General features: G+C 37.1%; 1 protein-coding gene across 1 annotated transcript in view; it reads left to right on the top strand.

The window, feature by feature from the left end:
- ZBBX (zinc finger B-box domain containing) overlaps positions 1-26564 on the top strand; it is a 122335-nt gene that overhangs the window by 21523 nt on the left and 74248 nt on the right. The window contains 3 exon segments of the mRNA XM_020980125.1: positions 4007-4055; positions 7141-7250; positions 14139-14234. Coding sequence (XP_020835784.1) covers positions 4007-4055; positions 7141-7250; positions 14139-14234 — 255 coding nt within the window.

Raw genomic sequence — 26564 nt, 5'->3', positions numbered from 1 at the left:
TAACTTTTGGTTAATTCTCTTTGCTTGAAGACCTCTCTGCCTCTCTGTCTCTGTCTCTGCTCTCTTTCTCTCTGTCTCTGTCTCTCTCTGTCTCTCTCTCTTTGTCACTGTCTCTCTCTCTCTCTTTCTCTCTCTCTCTTTCTCTCTCAGAAACTCACTGGTCCTTCAGGCAGCAGGCCCGTCCACCTTTTGGTTTAACTCTCATTTTGGGGAAGTTTGCTCACATTAGGACAAGAGTTCTACAGCATATAGTGGAAGGAAGTTGTTAATCTGGAAGAACTGGAATACAAAAGGCCGAACTGGATAAAGGAGAGGTATGGGAAAAGCAAGGAGGAGGTGGGAAGAGTGAGAGTGTGTATCAAGCAGTGTCTCTGGGGTGTAGAAAGCAGGAGGTTGGAAGATGAGTTATAGAAACCATTAGATCAGGGCCTCAAGGCCCCAGGTTCCCCACCACCGCATTAGATAGTGAGCTTCTTGAGAGTAAGGACTACCTTTTGCCTGTTTTTGTATTCCTAACACTCAACACTGTGCCTAGCACAGTGCTCAATAAATAAATGTGCTTAATAAATAAATAGGTTGACTGACTGACAGAAACACACAGGTGGCAGAGGAGGGGAGAATGATAGACAGTGGTTTTGTTAAGAGAAGCTCAAAGTTTAATTAAACTCAAGATTCTTGTTGGAGGGCTGCTAGGTGACACAGTGGGTAGAATGCTGGCCCTGGAATCTGGAAGACTTGAGTTCAAATCAGGCCTCAGATACTTTCTAGCTGTATAACTCTGGAGAAGTCATTAACCCTGTCTGCCCCAGTTTCCTCATCTGTAAAGTGAGCTGGAGAAGGAAATGGCAAGCCACTGCACTGTCTCTGCCAAGAAAACCCCAAATGGGATCATGGAGAGCCAGACTCAGCTCATCGGAATGTCCCTGTGCGAGGGGCCCTTGCAGTTGTGCTACGGCAGGAGGGGGGAGGGAGGTCTCTCACCCTTTCTAGTGTGAGTGCTCTGCTGGCCGGGCCAGAGTGATGGACTGGTCAGGGGACCATTCCCTGAGGCACTGGGCTGAGTGTACATTAAAGGAAAACACTGATGTAGAAATAGAGATGAGGATGGAAATCAAACTGAAGTGCGTGTGCATTTCTTTTTTTTATTAGTTTATTTTGATTTATCAACACTCACATAAGTTTTTGAGTTTAAAATTTTTCTCCCCCTCCCTCCCCAAGAAGGCACGCAATCTGATGTAGACTCTACATGCACATTCACATTAAACATATTTTCACATTAGTCATGTTGTAAGGAAGAATTAGAACCAATAGCAGGAGCCACCAGAAAGAGGAAACAAAACACAACAGAAGAAAAAAAAAGAGCAAATAGTCTGCTTCGATCTGCATTCAAACTCCCTATATGGTTCTTTCTTTGGATGTGGGTAGCATTTTTGGATGAGACCTCTGGAGATGTCTTAGATCCTTGCATTGCTGAGAAGGGCTAAGTCTATCAACATTAGTCATTGCACTACGTGGCTGTTACTGTGTACAACATTCTCCTGATTCTGCTCCCTTCACTCAGCATCAGTCCATACAAGTCTTTCCAGGTTTTTCTGAAGTCTGCCTGGTCATGATTTGTTATAGCACAATAGTATTCCATTACATTCATATACCACAGCTTGCTCAGCCATTCCGCAGTTGATGGGCATCCTCTCAATTTCCAAGTCTTTGCTACCACAAAAAGAGCTGCTATCAATGTTTTTGTACATGTGGGTCCTTTTCCCATTTGTATGATCTCTTTGGGATATAGCCCTAGAAGGTGCACGTGTATTCCTTTAAGAAAAGCAATCAGTATCTTCATTTTAAGTTGTTTTTTCTGCTTTTTATATACTTTGAAGAAACTTTTGACTATCGCTGTCTGGTACAAAAAAACAAAGTGTAGAATTGTAGAAACAACAATTTATCTATATTTGTATCTGTTTAACTCAGTTTGTGCAGATGTCCTGACCTAGCATTAAGATGTCCAAACCAAATGATCTGACCACACCCCAGTTAGGTGTGTTAACTCCATCTATCTACCTATTATGAAATTATAAAATTAATAATTTATATCACCAATAGTAGTTTTTAAAACAAGATGGGATTTGCAAGACTGGTGTTTTTATTCTTTTTAGCTTTTAATGCATACTTAGAAAGGTTCAGGATAAGAGGGTCTAGTACAAGGAGACACTTGAAGCCACAACAAGACAGGAAAGCAGCCGATTTTATTGAGGAGCCATACTTACAGTAAGAAGGTCAGTCAGGGATGATGGTGGAAACAGGTCAGGTCCTCTGAGATCCTAGGTGGAATTGATCCTGATTAGAATTCTGCCGGTGCCTCAGAGGGAACGGAGCAACCTCCCTCTCCACCCGTAACCCTTAACCAGTTGGGTAGGCTTTTATAGCATTATTACCTGGGTTTAGCAGGACATTAGGTATTGGGGGAAGGGAATTAAGAACCTGGATCTGGGGACTGGTTCTGAGTCTTGCTAGTGGAGGGAAGAGAAGTCTGTTGGGGAACTGGCAGCTAGTTTATATTCATACCCTCTGCCAATAGCAAAGGGGCTTTGGGCCATTACTGCTGGTCTTTCTCTGACAGGCTGACTCAGAAGGTTTTCAGTTTCCCATGGGCTTTTTTGTTTACCTGGATGAAGAGATTACTCCTGGGGTCTTGGCATGGCTTCATAGAATCTCAGTAGCCGAGGCTTCAGGAATGATGAACATTGAATTCCATTTCTGGAGCAAAATTGCTGATGTCTTTGAGAAAAAAAATTAGGGTCATATTGGCAAAGGAGGAAACCAAAGTTGATAAATATGTAGGAAGCACAGGCATTCATTATTCTTATATTTACATGCATAAGTTGAGCAATTAAGCATGCAAATTGAAAATTGATCGTTAGACATAAAATAAATCCGTGGGCAGATTATCCGGCTTGCTTACATGGTTTCTTCAGAAATGAATTTAAATAAGATGGCACCCTATGCAGACAGTTCAGCTAAGTTATCACATATACAATTCTCTTATTAATATCTTAGGCACTTTGAATCTTAAATACTCTCTAGGCTCATTTTGAAGTCTCTCCCCCCCACCCCCTTTTCATTTCACTTATTGCCTAACCTTAAATCTTTTTGTCAAACAAAATAAAGAATTTGGAAAGTTGCAATGGCTGAACCTTGGGAAAGACATTTGAGAGCCTAAAAATGTGTTAGGAAATGTAAAAATTTACTATACTTAGGTATCATAGACACCAGATTGACAAAGACTGATTTCTGTAGTTTTATGACATATACACACACGTATACATCTTTCTTCAGTTATATGTGGAATAACTACAGGTCTTGGTCTAGCAGGACACTTGTCATTGGGGTAAGAGAGTTAGGAGCCTCTATACTCATAGACATAGATTATTTCGGGTAACTCAATTTGCAAAAAAAAAAATCATAGAATTTGGACTTTTAGAGCCGGAACAGACCTTCGAGATACTCAGACCTCGTTACTTTTCAGATGAAGAACCTGAGGAAAAGCGATTTGCTCAAGGTCACACAGTAATGGTACAGATGGGACCAGAACCCAGGTCCAGTGACCCTGACTCCCAAGTCCCTATACCATGGAACATCCCCTAGAATCAGATTCAAAAATAATGGACACAGTGAGAAGTTACTGTATAGCATTTGAACATTTACCTAAAACCTTTTTATAGGAGACAGTTTCAGTTTGTTGTTGTTAAAATTCTAAATAGTGATTCTTAAAAATTCTTTCCAAAATTTATTTTTTATGTATCTTCTCCATTTAATTAGTAATGACTAATTATAAAACTTTGGTTTTTATATTACTATGTTTCAACAGGGAAACTTTCCATTCAAACTATTCCAAAATGTTAGCTATCTTTAATGCTTGTTTTAGTAATAATATTAATGTTACTTTTCTTGAAATAAGCCCTATGTAGTCTTCAATAATATGGTAAGAGCACATGTTTCATTAATGCAGATATCTCCAGGAAAAGTGAAATTAAAAATCCTGAAGGATGAAGTTCAAGGTAAATATTTACATTTTACTTTTTTGAACTAAAAAATGTATAAAATGTTTCTCTTTTAATTTCCACATATAATTCCCTGGTGGTCCTTAATTATGTTCTTAATTAAGAACAACAATAATATCTGAAAATATTTATATTTCTAGAGAGAAAATGCTGACCTTGGTGTCAGGAAGGCCTAGATTTCACTTGTTCTTCTGGCCACCTTCTGGCTGAGCGACCATGTCACTTCACTTCTCAGCACCTCAAAGCACCGTTCTGAGATTATAAATTGTAGGCAAGTTGCTGATTTCCATCACGAAGAGAGTTACCATGCTAGGTGTTCCCTATGTCAATGTAATCATAAACCCATACCATACCCACTCATACCCACACCCACACTCACACACACACACACACACACACACACACACACACACACACACACACACCAGCCCAACATGCACCTTGCTTTTCAGTTATAGAGAAAGATTGATGCTGTTTCTATGTACCCACAGAGAAAGCATGTGATTCACTGAGGGTCAGATGTGGAATTAAAAAAGGAAATAGTGTCAATATTTTCTGAAACTCGATTTCTTCATCTTAAATATGGTGACAATAATAGTCAAACTACCTCCTCCACAGGAGGAGCTGTGGCTAAAGTTTATTGTCAGCATTCCGGTGTGATATAAATGTGTGCTCCTGTCACTACTTTGTGACCCTCTAATCCACTAAGGTTGCTAGTACATGTTTTCTACATTTAGGAGTTGGGATTTCATTGGTGTAGGTGCTCCCCTACTGCCCTCCTGTGCATGACATAGGGGATGGTCTCCTTGGTTGCTGACACCAACAGAATTCATCACCTTCTGGTGATGAGGCTCTTGAAACTCAGCTAAACTGGCCTTTGGCTCATGGACATACAGTCTATATTCATGGAAAACTCTTCCTGCTGCTTGGTGGGACCATCCAGAGATTTCAGATCTATGACAGAGCTTTTGAGAGCTCTCTAGGCCACAGTGAGGGATTGTGGTAGGGATAGTGGAAGAGAACACATATTATTGTCCCATTTTACAGATATAAAAGGATCAGATTAGTAAAGTGGTAGGTACTAAATCACATGGCTAGACATATAATTCAGAACTTGGGTCGACTGTGACCTTACACTCTTTCTATTACATGTTGCTGCAACTGGCTTTTAATGAGATGCTTTATTCCAAAATCGATCCTAAAATGGCCAGAATTGCTCCCTGTTACTAGTTCAAACTAAAAATAAAACCAAAACTAATAACATGGTAACTTTAAAAAATAATCACATTTGAAAGTAGGTTTCATTCATTATACTTTGAGTATTTCGTAAAAATAAGGTGAGAATTAATTGGGGAGTACATTAATGATGCTATGACTTTCCCCTATCTTTATAAAAGTAGGATTTTTTCATGTGAAAGTATTTGACATTCTTTTAAAAATCTTGGACAATTGAAAGCTGGTTTAGAAGCCTAAAAATGTAGTATATTCTTTGATTAATGGAAACTAAAGGGACACCAGCAAACTGCTTTTTAATAATAATGAAAACCAAAAAGATCGTTATGAGTTTATAGAAACTCCTCAGAAAATCAAGCCAGTTCTGATCTCATTTTTTCCCTAAGTTCAGCATTTTTTTTTTTACACTTCTAGCCCTTGGGCCAGGATTCTAAGTGATATAAAACTCTTAACTTTTCTTTTGGGGGAATATTTTCAATTTCCTTGGTTCAATTTCTTACCCACAGATCTGGGGAAATTTCTCTATTAAACAAGTATAAAGATTGGTATCTCACAATATCTCACATGCAAGCATTCTGACTAACATATAAATCAAATATTTCATATTCTTCATACCGACACTAAAGAAGACTTGGTTTTATTTCAGTAAAAAAAAGTTGAATGCAAAACCCATAAACAGCTTATAGAAATACCAAGTTTAGGTGCTTTTAATCACAGGTATTGAGTTGAGACTCATGGACTAAACCCCTGAGCTCCTGAGCTGGCAGAAGAGAGCATCCTTGGCTTGAGCCCCACGTAGTCCTCGGGGCACAGTGAGGCTTCATTGCCAGGCCATGCACATACTAGGCTTTGTCCCACTGTCTTTGCTTCATCTCTCTCCTCAGCTGCTGTTCTCCTTGAATGTTCTTTGATATATATACACTATATATATATATATGTATATATATATGTATATAATATATATATATTATATATATATATATATATATATGTATGTTTTTTTAAAAAAATTTTTTTAAATTTTGGCTAGGCAATCAGGGTTAAGTGACTTGTCCAAGGTCACACAGCTAGTAAGTGTCAAGTGTCAAGTGTCAAGTTCAAATTTGAACTCAGGTCCTACTGACTCCAAGGCCAGACTGGGCCGCCTAGCTCCCCACCCCTCTTTGATATTTAAGAAATCTCCTTGGGCTCTCTTTGGGTGGGTTGTCGTGTCCTGAATTCAGCTGGCATCCTGCCTGATCCCTTGTGGCTTACTCAAACAGGTTTCTATGTTACCATCACAAAGTAGGTAACAACCATTCTTTGAAAACATTTGATACAAAGGTATAGTATGCCCCTAAGGAGATTTCTCATATCTATCATATATACACATATATATACACATGTACATAATTATATGTATGTGTGTGTATATATATATTATATGTTATATATTATATATATGTATGTACATCTGCATATCTTTACAGCTGTACATTTTATTTTGATTTGGAAAAGTTGAGATCTTTTGGAAACTAAAACTGCAAAATTACAGGATAGTTTAGCATAGAGATGATTTTGACGAAATATTAAAAATGAAAAAGAATCTATGATTCAATACATTTTTGCTCCCATATAGACTCCTTTGGTCCATTGAATCTGTTGAGAGATTTGCGTACATAAATATGTAAAGATATATGTGGTTGGTGGGTGGAGAAAAGATTAACCATAATATAACACTGTGTGAACAAGAGTTAAAAATAACAGCTATTACAGAATTAGGAAAATACCACCTAATTTACTTCATCAATAAGTGAAAAAAAATCTCATTTACAATTATTTAACTAATTTAAAATGTTCTTTCTTTTAGAAGCAGTAAAACAATCACTTAATTATAAAGTGACAAACATTTCTACCCAGGAGAAAACAAAAGGAAAGGGGAAGGTGTGTGGACAGTGTGAGAACAAATTTGCATTGCTAGTAAGTACCTTTCTTCAGGATTTTTTATTTGAATTTGGGTTGGGAAGGCACTTGCTATGGAAGTGTTCATTTTAAAAGTGATAAATGCTTAAAATTAGTTAAAACATGTTTCTTATTCAAATAATATGATATATATCTTTTTAAAGAAATGTATGTTATAGTTACTGAGTAGAATTTTAAGTTTTATTGCTGGAAATTCAAAATATTGCTATTTCAATTGCATTTATGGCATCTTAGATTTAGAACGGGATGATCATTTAGTCTACCTTTCCTTCCAATTTTCCACATGAGAAAAATGTAACTCTGAGAGATTAAATGACTTGCCTGAGAACATACAGGTAGTCAGTGACAGAGCTGAGATTTGAACCCAGGTCTTCTGACTCTATAGCCATTATTGATTCCCCTGCAGGATAGCTAAATATGCTGTGGGATATGCATTTATCATTGCGCCGGAGAAATATTATTACAATTATGTAATAACCCTTCTAGATTAGCCTCTCCAACTTGGTTGGCATTCATGGGTTTGCAGAGTGGGTCTGCTGGGGGCAGCTACTCCCATAGGTTGAAAGCATCTTTGATGGTTTTGTATTCATACAACTCATATTCACAAATCCCTGAGAGTGAGCTTTACTGTAATAGTCAGCATACTGCTGTTGAACTGCTTTTCAGTTATGTCTGACTCTCCGTGACCCCATTTGGGGTTTTCTTGGCAGAGATACTGGAGTGGTTTGTCATTTCCTTCTCCAGCTCATTTGGCAGATGAGGAAACTGAGGTAAACAGGGTTAAGTGACTTGCCCAGGGTCACACAGCTGGTAAGTGTTTGAGGCCACATTTGAACTCAAATCTTCCTGCCTCCCGGCCTAGTGCTTTATTCACTGTGACACCTAGTGTCCTAATAGTCAGCCAGGAAATACAATTGGATCAAATAAAAAGCAGTTACTATGATAATATAGTAGGAACAGAGAATGTAAAATGTTTCCCTCCTGTAAATCTGGGGTGCATCCTTTCCCAACTGCACAAAATATACATGGCATAAATCAAATTAAATCATGTCAACAAATATTAAATGCTTATTATGGGGCAGACACTGTGCTAAGCAGTAAGGATTCAAATAGAAAACTGAAAAGAAAGACATCCCCTGCCCTCGAAGAGCTTGCATTCTAATGAAGGAAGACCCCACATAAAAGGAGACTGAAAAACTTGTAGGGGCTAAGGTGGAAGGAGAGGGGGCAAGGAAAGCATATAAATGGGGCATGGTGATGAAGTTCAGATAATGAAGGAAGGCTGGTCTGGGGCTTTCCTCAAAATGAGAAGAGAAATGAACCAGTGGGAAAAGGGGGCCACAGGGCTGGCAGCAGAAGACTGCTGAGGCATCGTGGCAAAGGCCAGAGAATGAAGAGGCTGTGGGCAAAATGGGAAGAAATGTAGAGGACACTGGTGCGGAAGCACACACCTGCAGAAGACCTGTGGCCAAGATCCCCCATGCCTCCAGTTCTGTAGGACTCCAGGGTCTTTTTCCTTCTTGTGCTCATGTTGCCCTTTGGGAGCAGGGTCTTCGCTAAGCAGTTCCTTGAGCCGGGCTCCCTGGGCTCGTTCCTCACCACAATGCACCTCTTCACTTCTCTTGAATTCCTAGACTTCTCTGCTGCCAAGTCAAGTTCCTCAAAGTTGTTTCCTGCCTCAGTTGCCTTCAAGGATGGTTGGCTTTTTTTAGGGGTCCATGGCAGTAAAGCCAATCTTTGGCCACCTGATGGCGGGCTGCTTTCTTAATTCTACAAGAGGTTACTTCTTTATGCCCCGTAAAGTGTTGACAAGGGGGTGGAGGTATTGTTGTACTTGATTTTAACTTATTAATAATTAACACGTTACTGTTGTTGTCGAGTAGGTTGTGTGGGAACCAGTTCTTCCTTCTGTCACCATAAATTGAAAAAGCTTTATTTCCACATACCGAGAGATAGTTAATAGAAACAGTGCTTCACTGATCTGGGTACAGTAAATTTTATAGTTCTGTTCAAGTATAATATCTACTGATTACCTACCATGTTCATAAAAGTATTCTCAGACGTTTATATGCCCTCTCTGCCCCCAGTGAGTTTGTAGTCTAGTTGGGGAAAAGACAGCCACATCTAAAATGTTGTAAGTAAGGATGCAAAGCTATGATTCAATGCCAGATGAATGATACAAAGTGCTTTAGTAATTGAATGATAGGAGGGGGTTATTGTGGACTGCAGTGATTAAGGGAAACTGAAGCAGAAGGAACTATTAGATTAAGATCAGAAGGATTAATTGAATTTGGATAGGTAGAGAGAATGGAGGGCATAATATAGTGATTGGCCCCTAGGGCATGATTAAATGCTTGGAGATTGCTTGTAAAAGGAAAGAGAGACAGAGCATACATTAATGAGAAAAACCAAACCAAAAGAAACCATATTTGGTTGTCGGTAAATAGACCATGCTAGTTTCATTGAAATCTCCTTTTTAGAAGTAGTAAATCATATGACTGGAAGAAAAATACAGTGTGACCAGATCACAGAGGGCTTGAAATGCCGACTTAGTGAGAGCTGGAATTTACTGTGCTTGTAACAAGTATTGTTCATGGAAATAGTGTGTCACGATGGTTAACACCACTTCACCTCTGTCATTTAGAGTCAGAAGAGATTAGAAAGGGAAACCATTTTAGAGGCTATTGCAGGGCTTAGAAAATGAAGTGCTTATGACCTAGCTTGGATACTGATGGTGGGAATGGGTAGGAGGAGAGTCTAACTGCGAAAGACATAATGAAGAAAGAAACTGTAGCAGTGGCTGACTCATTGAGTTTAGACAGGAAGGAGAGAAAATTCAAAGAAAATTCAAAAAAAATGTTTATTAAAACTTTAATAATATCAACAGCAGGCTTTTCATCAACAGCAATTTGGTCACCAAGTCATGAACTCTTTGCTCTTGCCAACCCAACAGTGACATCACTATGCGTTAAAATTATGAAGGGAGCAACGATTTTTGAAAAGAGCAAAATCCCATAGATTTTGACCCGGATAATTTAGAATCTGTTATTATTGATATAGAAGCCAGACTTTAATTACCTTTCTATTTTTTAAAAAATTTGCCCAGAAAGTTAATGTTTTAAATACGATTTCAGGAACATTTTCAAAATGTAGTTTTGACTCACCATCAAGTAGTTTAGAAACATCCATTCATATCTAAATTATTAATGTGTTAATTGCATTATTTTATTGCATTGTTTTTACCTAGAATAATTGGATAGAATACATTGAGCTAATTTCAAAAGTAGATAAATTTGATTTGTTAAAACTATTAAATCTAAAATTTTACTTATTCAGTCTGCTCTTCATCAACTATCTGGAATTTGTTTTAGAATTGTTTCATTATATTCATTATAAGAAAGTTGAGAGAATGTTCAAGATAGTTACTGTCAAGGAATTGATGTGATGGTTGAAAAGGCTCACATAAACCCCCAAAAAGTAGTAGGGGATGCAGTGGAAAGACTACAGAATTGGAAGTCAAAGGTTCTGAGTTCAAGTCTTGACTGTGATCTTGGGCAAATAACTCACTGAGACTTAATTTCTTGTCTAGAAAGGTGGACTAGAAGGATGCTAAGATATGGAGCAGTGATTATGATCCTGTGGATAGGAAATGACAATCAAGCATTGTTATGAAGAAAAAATATGGATAAATGATAAATGCACGAGGGGTGAGAAGAATGAAGGACGGCCTGGAGATAAAGAGGGCTGCACTAGGATATAGAAGCCTCAGCTTCTAGTCCCACTTCTGTAGCAGTGTGATGTTGGGCAAAGCCAATTGACCAGATCTCATCTAGGGCATCAGGGTGTTGCCAGATTTAATGGCGTGCCTAGACCTTACTGGCACGAATGTAGAAAGGCACGTCGTTGTTATTGTTGTTCAGTCAAGGCTGACTCTTTGTGAGCCCATTTGGGGTTTTCTTGGCAGAGCTACAGGAGTGGTTTGCCATTTCCTTCTCTAGGTCATTTTACAGATGAGGAAACTGAGTTAAATTCAGTTAAGTGACTTGCTCAGGGTCACACAGCTAATAAGTGTCTGAGGCTGGATTTGAATTTAGGAAGATGAGTGTTCTCATCATCAATAAGCTTTTATTCCCTTATCTGTAAAATGGTAAAACAATTGTATGTAAAATACTTTGCAAATCATACAGCACTGCATTAATGTTTGTCATTAGTATTATTAAGAAAAAAGTCAGGCCAGCAACATCTGTTTGTGAGATATTCCATAACACTTGGTCAGGATGGGAAGAGCAAATTTTTCTAGAGCTAATTGAATTGAAGTGGAAGAACATTGTGCCTAGAAGAAATTATTTTTCTGTTGGTTTGCAAGAAATAAATGTGTTTTGCAAGGTATATTCAGGGAACCAGTGGTGGGTGTGCCAGAATGAAAGAGTATGCAGGAGGCAGGGTAGGGTGAGAGAGATCAGACAGGAATGGGAGCTATTGAAGGTCTTGTTCAAGGATCTTCAAGTGATTGCAGGGAACATTAATTAGCTAGCAGACATACTTTTGTAGCTGTGGTTGAGTTTTTTTTTTTTTTTAAGAGTTCTTTGATCTGAATTGGTGCCTGAGAAAGATGGTTTGTGATACTGCAGAAAGAAAGGCTAGATCAGAAGTCTTCTCAACAAATAATTAAACAACCAGTAACAAACCATTCTTAAATCAAAATGAGGCAGAAAGTCTTGATGAAGTAGGTAAAAGACTCAGTTGTGAAATATGTATGAGTGTTCTTAGAGCTCTGGTGAATGGATGATTAGGAGACTTTCATCATAATGATTGTTTTGTGATAAAGCTCTTGTTTTTAAGAAACTTCTTTTGACTTGATGCATTAAGTCCCATTACCCACATTCATAGGCAAAATTAACTTATTTGTTATTAAAATAAAAATGTCAAGTCAATAATAAGCATTTAATAAGTCCTTTCTGTGTGCCTGCTGTGCTAAGCTATCTCAAAGAATAAAAGCCAGTCCCTGCCCTCCAGTGTCGGGGGAAGTAAGAGGAAGCTACAGAAAAGGGAGCTGAGAAGGAGGGCCTCTGAGGTGGGCTAGACAATTGTAGAGTCTGCTGGGCAACCTGGAGTAGAATGAACACGTAGGTGGTCTGGGAGTTGTCCTTAAAATGGAAGATACCAGGAAGGGAACCATCCCTGCTTACTTTCTAATTGGGAAGAGAAAGAGGACCTACATAAGTATGTATAAAATAAAGTCAATGAATACAAATGCATGCAAATGAATTAAATTCAGAGTGGTCTGTGAGCCTCAGCACTAAGCAATTGAGGAGATAAGGGAAGGCTTACTGTAGAAAGTAGTGCTTGGGCTTCCCTCCTCTGGTTCCCTTGACATTGTGTGGATGCCAACGGAAACCTTATGATGCTTATTTTGGAGAACTTTGGGTCAAATCTGAGCGTGGCCACTTTTTACGTAGATAACCTACCTCTCTGGGGCTCAGTTTCTTCAACCCTAGAATGAGGGGGTTGGCCCTGATGGCCTTCAGAAGCTCCTTTTCATCAGGGGAAGTAGAGTCAATTTTTCACAACACATCTACTATGGAAATGTTTTGCATAACTGCACATGTATGGCCTGTATTGACTTGCTTAGGGTGGCTGGGGTGGAAGGAAGGGAGAAAATTTGAAACTCAAAGTTTTAAAAACATATGTTCAAAAAAAGTGTTTCCACATGCAACTGGGAAATAAGAAATACAGGAAATGAGGTACAGAAATCTATCCTGCCCTACAGGAAAATAGAAGGGGAAGGGGATAAGAGAAGGAGGGGGGAGAGATAGAAGGGAGGGCAGACTAGGGGAAGGGGTGTTCAGAATGCATGCCATCTTGGGGTGGGGGAGGGGCAAGATGGGGTGAAAATTTGGAATTCAAGATCTTGTAGTAAATGTTGAAAACTAAAAATAAATAAATTTATATTAAAAAAATAAAATAAAATTGAATTTTCACCAAAAAAGCTCCTTTTTGCTCTAAATCTATGATCTTAAGTACCATTCTCAGACAGTTTTGTGTGTGAGCTGCTTTTTTCAGAACAAAAAGCCTCAGATACTGCAAAAAAATACTACCCTGAACCTGCTTTTTGAGGTGCTCGGTTCTCAGCCACCTGCCTCTCGTTATCACCATGTAGGGGAGAGGGGTAATGGGAAGAAGCTGAAGAGTAGAGTCTAGGTGGGCAGAGCAAAAACAAAGTGTTAAATAGGATATCACAATTAGACTTCCTGTCTTGGTCCTCCCACTCTGTTCTCCTGAGTCCTCCTTATTGGTATGGTCAGTGCCTTCACCTCAGGTCTGGTCAGAGACACAGTGGGTAGGCATCATATGGTTGGCATTGCTCTTCTTTGATGTGGTACTGATGGTGTCGGCAGCAGCAGCAGCAGAAGCAGCACATTGTACTCTGTCTAAGTGAAGATACTTAGAATAAAACTGTTTACCCTATGTTCACCTTGTTCTCTTGCTGCTTGGGAATCTCTCTCAGACAAAGGCAAATTTCATCCTTACATTTTTGGACCATCTGGAAGATCCTTTGGTGTTACTTTGAGGACTACTGGTAAAAGTCAAAAGCACAGAACTTACCACATAGTAAGCATTTAATAAATGTTTGTTGACTGACCAAATAATATAGTCCAATGAGGAAAAAAACTGACAGTATTTGTGGAACAGAGCTTGAGGGAGGTTTTCAAAAAAAGAAAAAGAAAACTTACATGAATTGTTTCATAGTTTCTGCTAAGCATTCCATCATGAGTGGCACCTTGGCATGTCGGGGAAGTAATGAGAAGAAAATGAAATGATTATGTGAAATTTCACTAAGGATCATGTCTTAAAAGTATCTTTTACTGTTTTTTTTTCTCCAAGGTTTGCCTTGAATGTGGAGAAAATTATTGTTCATCCTGCTTTGCTAGAATCCATCAGAAGGGGGCACTAAAGCGCCATAGAACGACTCTTTCACAGGTTGGGATTTTTGAAACGCTTTTTATGTGTTTTTGTTTCTTTGTGAGAAATTTGAAAGCATATGTTTCATCATCTAGAAGACAGGGTATTTTTCATTAATTTCCAAAGCTCCTACAGATAATTTGCACGTATCTCCTAAAATTATTTCATTGAACACTAAATACTACTTTTCAGTTAATTTTTGTTTTAGCATGAGGCTTTACATTTTTGGTGGAATGATTGGAAATTTTAGGTAAAAATGAACAATCCTTTGATAGAGGCTACAAATGAATATAGACAGTCTTCATATTGATATTGTTTGTATTTAATTTTTGATGAATTTTCCTATTTTTATATTTGTTGAAAATCATTATTCAAGACATTTTCTTCATAAATCAACCTGTCACTTAGCTTCCTCTTTTTCTGCTTAATTCTTTTCAAAGTGGATTAATTTCTCCAGAGATCACAGTTATTTCTCAATATGCTCCTCACCAACTGCCATCAGACTGTCCTTTGGGACAAAAACCAACCAAACAAAAAAACCAGTTAAGCCAAATAAACCAGCAAAGCATCCACATCTGATCCTGTCCCATTTACTGGGGGAAAAATGGGCCTGCAATCCTGTTTCCTGGGACCAGGACTGTTAATACAGTTAACCAGATTCCAGGTGCTTTCATTCATATTATTGCAGTACTTGTATAATTTATTTTTTTAATTTTATTTTTTCTGTGTCACATCATACACATTTCCCCACATTTCTCTTAACTGTAATTAATTAATTAACCCTAGTTTCTCTTAATTGTAATGGCTTCCAGCCCAATAATATTCCATTACATTCCTATAGTACAATTATTCAATCATTACATTTTTGGGTGTGAGTTTGGTTTCAGGTTTTTTGCTATCGCAGAGGGTGCTGTAATTGACTGCAATATTTCACCAGTGCAAAGAGTCTAAGGCACTCTTAGATTACAGATCAAAGAAATGCAGATTATGTCTACTATACCACACCTGCTAGGGTAAGAAACAATAGGGTAAGAAAAAAAATGTTAATTTTAACATTTTTCTTATTTTATTTTATTTTATTTCATTTTTCAGCGAGGCAATAGGGTGAAGTCGCTTGGCCAGGGTCACACAGCTAGTAAGTGTCAAGTGTCTGAGGCCAGATTTGAACTCAGGTCTTCCTGAGTATAGGGCTAATGCTCTGTCCACTGTGTCATCTAGCTGCCCCCAAGAAAATTCTCTCACTCTCTCTCTCTCTCTCTCTCTCTCTCTCTCTCTCTCTCTCTCACACACAGCTGGGGTTAAGTGACTTGCCTAGGGTCACACAGCTAGTGTCAGGAGTCTGAGGCTGGATTTGAATTCAGGTCCTCCTGACACCAGGACCAGTACACTGCGCCACCTAGTGTCCAGGTCTGTTAATTTTTAAAATTTTTCAACAAGTTGAAGAGTTAACCTGTTAAGCATTAGGGTGGTCTAGTGGGGGAAAAAATGCTCAATCTAGTTTCAGAAAACAGGGCTTTGTATCATGGCTTTCATATTTTATAGTATGTGGTCTTTGATAAGTATTTAACTTATCTTGAATTCAGTTTCCTTACCTGTAAAATGGGCACTATGATACTTCCACCACCAGGGTTCCTGTGGGCAAAGCATTTTGTGGGCATTAAAGTAGTGTGCAAATACAAAGGATTATATAAATGTCGTACCCTAGTGGACCTGCAAACTTCTTGACATGTGTGCTCCTTTTATAAACAAAGGTCACACCCCAGCCATACCTCTCGTCCTATGTGATTCTCATTCATTTCTTGTTCTTTCATAGACCCTCTCTGGAGCATCTGCCCATGCTGGAAGCCTTGACACTTTCTGGGTATCAGTGGAGCTCACTGTTAACCTTCATTCTTACCATATTACCAGCCTTTTTCTGTTGCATGCTTTTGTGATGATACCTCTTAAGTTACTCCTCGAAGTTAAATTATTATTGGAAATAAGCTCTAGCCTCCATCCATTTCTCCATTGCCCTCTGGGTAACCCCTAGTTAGATTCCTCAGGGATATGATGTTTTAGTACTCATAATTATAGAGTATCACTGCAGAAACATTTTCATTGAAAAGATGGGTCTTTGCACATGAAACAGCTTGGGATAGTTAGAATGCCCCACACAAATCCTATCCAGTGTGCTGTCTTCTTTCTATTCCATTTTGGCTCCAACCATGGGCCATCTGCAGTGCTTTCCCCAAATACATGTACTGATGTACTGACTCAATAGACAGCCGATGGACTGGTCCACCAGCTGCACGTCCTCGTCTGACAATAGGCGTTTTCCAACCGTTCCATTTTTCCTATAAGATTTTTTGGCGGATCATTTTTGAAGAATCCCAGCTTTTTGTAGAGGAGACCCTGTAGTTTTCTTGGGACGGATATAATTAGAACACTATGATCCCTAAGTGGGGGCATCTGGGGGAACTTAGCATATTTAGCATCACATTTGAACCTCATGCAAGACATCTCCCATAAAAGTGGACAGATACCTTGGATGGACGTGTATCTCTTATGTGTTTGCCTTTCTTGGTATTAATAATCAGAGAGATCATTGAAGCAAGTTATCTCTTGTTGCTTTTATCAAACAATCTTATATGACCTGGACATATGTAAGAGAAATGCATGTTGGGAATTAGAATCTTTACGATTGAGCTTTACTCTGCCGAAGCAAATGCCTGATTTGTTCGTGGTCAACACACAGTAAATCCAGTGGGATCTTGTATTCTCCACATTTTAGTCAACTATTACAGTAAAAATGAAGTTTATGGGAGAGAATCATTTATAAAAACCGACCTCTTCCTATTTTCATTTAAAACCCTCTTTTATTAAAAAATAGAAAATAGGCATATGGACATAGATCAGGATATTTTCCTGATTTTCTTTCTGGGATATTCATATTTATCTGTGGCTTTTTCCTCACATTTTTTAAGATCATCCTTTCCCTATCATTTCTTTGAAACTGTAAAAATATAAAAGTTACATATGAATACATTTAATAATTCTGAGGTAGGAATGTTAATTTTCCTGTTCTTTATTAATGAATATGGGGGAGGGAAATAAGCCTTTCTATAGTGGCTACCCTATGTTAGGTGCCATATTAAATGCTTTTAACAAATGTTTTTTCCTGTGATCTCCACAATAATCCTGTAGGGTATTTTTATAACGTAACGTAACGTAACGTAACGTAACGTAACGTAACGTAACGTAACGTAACGTAACGTAACGTAACGTAACGTAACGTAACGTAACAACATAACAGCATAACATAACATAACATAAGTGTATGTGTGTGTGTGTGTATATATATACACAGATTATATATATATACACAGATATATATACTATAATAAAATGAGACTATTATTATCCCCAATTTATAGTTGAGGAAACTGAGGCAGGTAGAGATTAAATAACTTGTGTTAATCGCTACTCAGCTAGTAAGCATTGGAGGCCAGACTTGAATGTAGGGCTTCTTGATTTGAGTCCTAACACTATCTGTTGCACCCCTAACCAGCTACCTCTAATGAAAGCGTGTAGAATATTGGATACACAAAGATGCTTCAGTGACTTTCACTTTGTGGAATTGCCTCTTCCATTAAATTTATCTTGATTTTAGATGTGAATGGTGTATTTTACCCTTCTAGAAAAGTGGGATGATTTGGGGAACATAGATGCTATGATGAAAAGCCTTCTATTTTTATTAAACACATAATTTAATATTCATTTAACTTTATTGAGTGTTGTTATTTTTGTTGTTATTTTATTTCAGTTATTTCCCTTCAGCTCTTCCCACCTGGTGAATCTTTTTTTTTGTTATAAAGGAAGCATTTAGATCACAACTCTTACTAACTGCATTAGCATGTACCATGCGTCACTTCCATCTTCCTCTGCATTTTTCTTCAAAGAACAGACATTGCTCACAAAATAGTTAAATATATGATTGTAACTACTTAATACATTGAAAAAAACTATCATGATACGGAAAGGCAATAACATCTTGTTAGTTAATTTTTCTCACTGTTATTTTTTATTCTAAACCAACATTTCAGTCCGGTTGTAGTCATTCTGAAATCAGTAAAATGTGTCAGTGTTAATTTTTGCTACCAGAGGCCACCTCCAGAGCCCAATTCGGAGACTTCACTGGAACACAGTCTGAAAAATGTTCTAATGCTGACACTTATGAAATGGTCCATGGATATCTTTTGAATAAATGAAGTCAGAGCCAATATGGCATTTTGACCAATTCTAGGAAAATGAGTTTAGTTCAAATAAAAGAAAACTGCCCTAGGACACTTAGCAAAGTATCTTGGATATATGAGAGGGAGAAAATGTTTGAGAAACTATTGGCAGCAACCAGGAAAGAAGAGGACTGTACTTAGAAGATAGTTCAAATAATAATAAGAATACAATGATCACAGAATCTTAGGATTTGGGAGTCTATGCAACCAGGTCGTTGCATAGAAAGTATCCAAGCACTTCACGAAATTCATGAAGTATTCAATTTAATAAAATTTGTTGTTTAGTTGTTTCAGTGTGTTCAACTCTTCATGACCCAATCTGGGGTTTTCTTGGCAAAAATACTGGAATGGTTTGCCATTTCCTTTGCCAATTCATTTTACAGATGAGGAAATTGAGGCAAACAGGATTAGTGACTTGCCCAGGGTCACACAGCTAGCAAGTATCTGAGGCTGGATTTGAACCCAGGTCTTGCTTACTGTAGGCCTATTGCTCTATCTCTACTGTGCCATGTAGCAGCCCTATTTAATAAAATTATAGAACAACCAAATTGAGTCTTTTTTTTTGTTATAATGAGAATGACTTGTATACTTTTTTAAAAGAAGGGGTGTTGTATATTATTTAGGAGATTCATGGTTTGAGATGCTGTCTACTTTTCTTGAAAAATTTTGGGAGCAGAGATGAGAAGGATAAATTAGATTTTTTTTCTTTTGCATTTGGAAAATGGGAGGTAGGCAGCACTTAGAATCAATGGACTCAGCCAGTTCGAGTTCTGAATTTTGAGAATTTGAAGTGGACCTGATTCCCCCTGATGTTTTAGTTGTTACAGTTCTGAGAGTTGAAGGAGATCGAACTTTCCAAAAATGTGTGTAGAATTATTGATAATCATTAATGCTTTCTCAATGAGTAAGTTGGCATTTGAGATAATAGTAGCAGCAGTTTGTATGTTATACCCCACTGATCCAACCACCAATGATAATGTTTTTCTAACTAACCTGAAACTTCTGTTCCTCCTTGTCATCTGTCTTGAAATGCCATAAAATATCAAACCTGTGTGTCCTGATTAATGGTACATTGTCAGAGTGATGAATTCTTCTGGTGGGTAATTTGAAAGATAATATCGTTCTAGGGAAAAAAAAGTTCAGGTGAGAATTTAAAACTGTTACTAGATGAAATCCTACCATCTCACAGCAGAGTGAAGAATGTTGGGGAATTCAGCAACATGAGCAATAAATCACTGTGTTTGGTTCTTTCTAGTTCGAGCTAGTGTCCTACAATGAAGTAGATGATATACTGTGTGTCTTGAAGGTGGATGGATTTGAAAAGCTTTTTCAGGCTCTAGAGAGCAGTCATATAAGTGATCTGAATCTCTTTTAAGTGTTTTGCAGTTGTAAAAAGAATGCTGGTACAGTAGATAGAGTGCTGGGCCTGAAGTCAGGAAGATCTGAGTTGAAATCGCACCTCAGGCACTTACTAGCCCCATGACTCTGGGCAAGTCACTAAACCTCAATCTTAGTTTCCTCATTTATAAAATGGGGATCATAATAGCACCTACCTCCCAGGGTTGTATAAACCATTGCATTGCTAAACTGAAATAGTACCTGTTTAAAAATAAAATAGATAAAACATTAGGTAATTTGTTTTTTTTTTTTAAAGAAAGGACAAAATGGAAAAAGTATTTAATCATTTCTTCTTTTATTTTCCTTATTATTATCATGTCATTTATTTTGATTGTATATAAATATGGATTTAAAAAAGTAAGACATTTAACATAATGATGTTTTCCTGAAATTATGGTAATATTTGACACTTTCTGTGATTTTGGACAAGTTACCTTACTCTAGATCTGATTCATATAATGAATAACAATAACAATAATAATAATACTTTGCTTGCTTTACCAGGTTATTGTATAGAAAGTGTCTTACTACTCTTTCTCACTCCCCTTTGCTGGGTCTTCATCCAGGTCATGCCCTTTCATGTAGATGTTTCTTATGGCTTTGTCTTGGGCCTTCATCTTTTCTCTCCCAGAGTTATCATACTTGGGTTTCTCACCAGATCCTGGGTATTCAATTACAATTCATATTCAGATGATTCACAGATCTATATATTCAACCCTCAGCCTCCTCTTGAGTTCTACTCTCACATCACCAACTGCTGTTTGGATTATCTTCAACTCAAACTCAGAATTTCTAAAATGGAACTCGTTATCTTTTTCCCAAAACCATCCCTTCCAAATTTCCCCATTGCTTTGACCACCACCATCCTTCTAGTCAACCAGTTTCCCAACTTTGGTGTTAAGTCAATAAGTGTTATTAAGCATCTATCATATGCCAGGCAATGCATTAATAAGCACTCTGCTGACAGGCATCACTTGTGACTTCTCTCATATTCACCCCATATGTCCAATCTCGATATTCTTTCTTTTGTTGCCAAGAAGGCCATATACCAGTAGTGCTGAGCCTGACAAAGAAGAACCCAACAGATTTCACATGTGAAAACATGAAAGAAGGACCAGCGCACACATTCAATAAAGATAGAATTTTAAACATTAAATGCTTCAGAAAAAAATTAAAACAACCCATTAATTATTGCAAAGGGGGCAACCCTAAACTTAGTTACGACCTATTACATCATTAGGCAGTCTTTCCCAGTGACTAATGCTGCAAGTCAGGTGGTGTTCAGGCTAAAACTGAGGGTCCCTTCCTGAATCACTCTGTGTCCTGCAGGATAATAGAGAAGACTGCAGCCCCTCAGTGAATCTCATGACATGCCCCGGAGTGCACATTTGAGTGCCTCACTACCTTTCCTGGAGACATAGCAGTCAGTGCCACACACAGGCATAGGTAGAGGTGATAGAGACAAAGCCAGACCACCAGTGAACATTTCTTGCCTCCTGACCCTACTATTTACTTTACCATCTAAATTTTTATAGTAAAATTTTTATAGTTATAAAAAATGGATAATGTGATCAGGCTAAAATGGACTTTAAAATTAGTATAAAGATAGAACTTCCATCCATGGTACCTACTTGCTCTCTATTCTTTCTCTGTACACTTTGAATTCTCTCCTAAACTCTAAAATAATTATCAAATTGAGACTTACTTTCCTTCCTTTTTCTCTGACACATTTTATACATTTTGTGTATCTCTTATACATTCATTTTTCACTTCATTCCCTGCTCTCCCTCCCCCAAGCTCCCATCATTTTCAGCCCAGAACCAATCCTATTCAAGCTTATTGGGGACTGCTATTCTATAATATATTGGAATTTCTTGTTCCAAGAACAGAGTCTCCTATCATTGTTTCCTTCTCTTTTTGAAGAAACCATGTCAAGGAATTATTAGTTATTATGCTTTGGCAGGAGAGCAAAGTCCAGTAGACATCTAGAACATTGAAGTCTTCCATGCTTCTATGTCAGCCTTGTGCTCTGTTTTGCAAACCCATCCAGTTCTTCTTTCCATCTAATTGTTTTGTGGTGGTATTACAATGATAGCATTCATTCTGTTTTTGCCTCTGCTGATGTTAATCTAACCCTTGATGCTGTCCATCATGTTTCTTCCTTCTGGTTCCTGAACTTTCACACATGAGTATCTCTTCTGAACATAAAATATTACCCTCTCTCTTTTGTCCTATTTACTTCTTTTTTTTAAAAATTTTTAATGTGGTGATCTTTTCCAGAACTATATTCTATTCATTTAAGCATCCTGCCAGTTCAAAGAACTATCTCTGGAAGTTAAGTTTGCCTTCTTGCATTAGGGTTTCTAATTTATTTCACTTCTTGCTGCTCCTACTTAACAATCCAGGCTGGACACAAACACAATTTCTTGTTACTGGGTCCATCTTCAAAACTTTTGCATTTTAGTAGGACCTTCTTGAACTTTAAAGCACCCAAGGCTATCTTAATGTCGTAATGAGATATTAGAATAGGATTTTAATGCAGGAACATATATTTTGGATAAGGAAGCTTTCCTTCCAGAGGAAAATCTAGATGTGTATGAGTTATATAGAGACCTTTCTGTTCTTGCAACGATTAGTGATACCTTACTTCAGTTATGGTATTTAATCTCAATAATCATTTACCATTTGCATGTCTTGCTTTTTCTGAGAATGTTTAAAATATTAATAGCATTTCCTTTCACATCATCTTTATTTCTAAATATCTCCCTCTCCCTCCCCAGCCTAGTGAGTCATCCCTCATAACAAAACATTTTAAAAAGAAGGGAGAAAATTATAGAAAACATTTCTGCAACTCATCAACTGAGTTTGACAGTTTATAGAATATGTTCCTCACTCATTGGCCCTCATCTCTCCAATGAAGAGGAAGAAAAGTACCCTGTGGTACTTCCATCTCTTATTCTGAGACAAGCTGGATCATTATATTTCCACAGACATAACGGTGTTTTTGTTTGTTCTTTCTATTTGTCTTGTTTTCATTGTGCATATTTTTTCTCTTGGTTCTGCTTACTTCATTTTGCATCTCTTTGTATGACTCTTACAATGCTTCTTTGAAATTTTCATGTTTGTCATTTCTTCTTGTACAATGTACCTCAGTCTTTGCTACCATAGACATGCTGCTGTAAATATTTGACTTTATCTAAGAACCCTTTTTTTTCCTGTTTTTGACCTTTGGTGGGATCGTGCCTCGTAATTAGAATCTCTGGGGCAAAGAAAATGGACATTTTTATCACTTTATTAACATTGCTTCCCAGATTTGTTGGAACCAATTAATGAATCCTCCACTAGTGTATTAGTGTGCTACACTTCCTGAAACCCCTAAAGATTAAACACACACACACACATTCATTTTAGATAATTCTTTTTTTTTTCAGCCAAAGACAAGGTTTATTAGAACATCCGTCATATTGGGCAGACTTTTAAGGAATCTGAATATTTTAGTAAGCTATTGGCTAGATTTTAAGAGTCTAAGCCCATTTTAGATAATGATTGCAAATTAAAAAAAAATCTTTCTGGTGATAGGATTGTTATAATTTTTGTTTCAGGCAGCTTAATGGTGTATTTGTTGGGCCGACAATTAGTAAATACAAATTCCTTCTGTCATTTTATTCTTTTGCTGTTGCTGTTCAGTTGCTTTCAGTCATGTCTGACTGTGACCTCATCTGGGGTTTTCTTGGCAAAGATTTTATCCTTAGTATTTTGTTAATGTCAAATGAAAGCAGTTGTTTTTTGTCATCTTAGATATCTGTAAGCCTCAATTCATAGAAATCAAATTTAAATTTAATGGATTAATCTGTTGTATTCATTTTTTAAAAAATTATGTAAGGAACTATGAGCCAGTTACAAAGTACAAAGTGTATTGGTAACTCAGTTTTTCCTACGAAAGAATATATGTGTTAGTGTTAGATTACTTTTGAAATGCTCATCTGGAAAATTTGCAGCATATACCACAAATGCAGCTCCACAGGCATGTCACATTTTTCATTATTTCACAGATAATTTATGAATATAGTATGTGATAACTCTGCTTAATTGGTGTCCATTGCCTCGTCTTAGAATTAAGCTGTAATTAATTGTAGCAGATTTAAAACTAAAGTCATGCTATAAAAGTTTTGCTGTAGTTCTAGCTACTAAATGAAAATTTAAAAAAAAAGAACAGTTCTAAGGGAGGGTGCCACTTTGTTATCGAAAAATCTCCTGCTTCAGTTTTAGAAAGGCAACACACTGTCATGGAAAGACTGCTGGTTTTGGAGTCTGAAGAGACCTGGGTTCAAATTTCACCTCTCACACTTAAAGTTTTCTGAACATGATCAAGTCATAGCTTCTAAATTTCCTCATCTGTAACATTTCAGAAATAGCACCATCAACCTGATAGAACTGTTATTAGGGTCATCTGAGATATATTATATATCAAACACATCAGATAGATGTTCTTTTGAAAATTGTTTCCATCTTTTTGATGGTCTTCACATATTTTCATGATTGGGACATGTTACTATTATTCATGTATATATGCACACATATTTGATGTAGTATATGCAGGTAGATAAAATAACTACTTTTTGTAGTTGACTAAAACCTCTACTGGATTAAAATATATTGGGTTTTATATTGTAATATAAAAATTGAATTGAAATTGTTTAAGGTATAAGTTTATTTTTTGTAGACTCAATGAAAGCCTACTTGATACAGTTCCAGTAAACATATATATATATATATATATATATATATATATATATATATATATATATATATATATATATATATATATATATATATATATATATGTATGACATATCTCATCCTCTTCCTATGTGATTTTGATGTTTTTTTCATCTAGGTCTCTTTATTGTGAAAGCTTTCCACTTCGTGTAGATGAGAGGTTATGAGTATTAGGTTATGGTTACATCTATTAACATGCCCTTAAATTTATGTCTGGGTACTTGTGGGCAATAGTCATCTCTGTAATGATGCTCTGGCACTAGTACAATTTATTTTGTTAATTTGCAAGGATATTTTGGGATACATATTTTTAGTATCGAGTTTTGTTGTTTATGAGTTTATAAAGGATAGTGAGGTTCTAGCTTATAATTCTTGCCATCTGATTGTGCCTTTCTGGAAATCCAAGAAATGATATATTTTTACATTTTTTGCAGATTTGTTTCGTAGGTTCCAACAACTCGTGATATGGTTTACATTGATCAATATGTCTGGCATCCTTAAGAATAACCTTCTTGTTATTACTACTGTCTCGTTCATCTCATCTTTTTTTCACTGGGTTCAGATAAAAATGGTCTTGGGAAAGCACTAATATTCTTTTACATAGTGTTCTATGGACTGTTAAACAAGTGGATAAAGTAAATACTTTTTGGAGTTGAAAAAAATACAAGGATTTAAGTTTGTCCTGTGTATGCTTGTGGAGAGCATCCTCAGTAAGACTTGGGCTGCAGACAGACCAGGACTGAAATGTTCCTCATGCTGTTACTGTACAGCCTTTGTTGTTGGTACTCAGCTCTTTGTGACCCCATTTGGGGTTTTCTTGGCAAAGATACTAGAGTGATTTTTATTTGCTTCCCCAACTTATTTTACAGATGAGGAAACTGAGGCAAACAGGGTTACGCACCTTGCCCACAAACACACAACTAGTAAGTGTCTGAGGCCAGACTGGAACTCAGGAAGAATCTTCCTGGCGTGGCACTGTATCTCCTGTGCCACCTAACTACCATCATAATATCCTCTGTTAGATATCTGTATTTTAGAAGCATTGTTTTCCATGTAGCTTGGGCATTATAAATATTTGACGTGGCAGTGCATATTGAAATGTTCTTCAGTTTTTATGAATCTGTTATATTTAAGTTATTATGGACCTATACACATTTTAATCTGGGATAAATGACCAGGTTGACCTTAGTGGTTGGAATCCTTACGATAGTTGTAGGTTTTTATTTGTAGTATGGCGGTTTTTCATGTGTCAGTCCCCATGGGGTTCCGATATTGAATTCTAACTACCAAGCCATGTCTTGCTAGATATTAGGTAGGTGCTAAATTTTTGTAGGCTGCAGTTATATTCTTTTCTTTAATTTTTTTTTTTTACAGCGATCGATAAGTTTGAGGTTTTTAAGAATAACCTTTCTGTACTTTGTGTTGACGATGACCTGGTCTAGAATTCTGATCACAAATGCCTTCATTTCCCATTGACAAAGCTGCACATCAGACATTTGTTCTACCCTGCTTTGTCTATGTGTTGTTGACAGAATTCATGTAGATGTCACCCATGGGGATGGCCTATCGATGCCACTTTTGGATGTTAGCCATTTTATAGGCTCCATCTGGTGGTAGAGTACTTTTGCATTGGATAAATCCAATGTTGTACCTATTATTAGCCTTTACTTTTACTCAAGGAAATGATGTCCACTTATTCTGAAAGTATTATGATAGACTTTGAACCTGTTAATCATGTAGTCTAAGAATATCTATCAATTCTATTCCTTCTTTTGGCAAGGAAGTGTTAATTTTTCTTATAACATCCTTAGGATGAAGGACTCCACATTTGGTTAAGATTGTATGGGGTTTTGTTAGGATATTTTTCAAATCTCCTTTGATCATTTTTACAATTCTTTAC

Source organism: Phascolarctos cinereus, unplaced genomic scaffold (assembly GCF_003287225.1).
Source record: "Phascolarctos cinereus isolate Bilbo 61053 unplaced genomic scaffold, phaCin_HiC Scaffold_7;HRSCAF=346, whole genome shotgun sequence".
Classification (NCBI taxonomy): Eukaryota; Metazoa; Chordata; class Mammalia; order Diprotodontia; family Phascolarctidae; genus Phascolarctos; species Phascolarctos cinereus.
The sequence above is the reverse complement of the archived record's forward strand: the minus strand, read 5'-3'. Positions and strand labels throughout refer to the sequence as shown.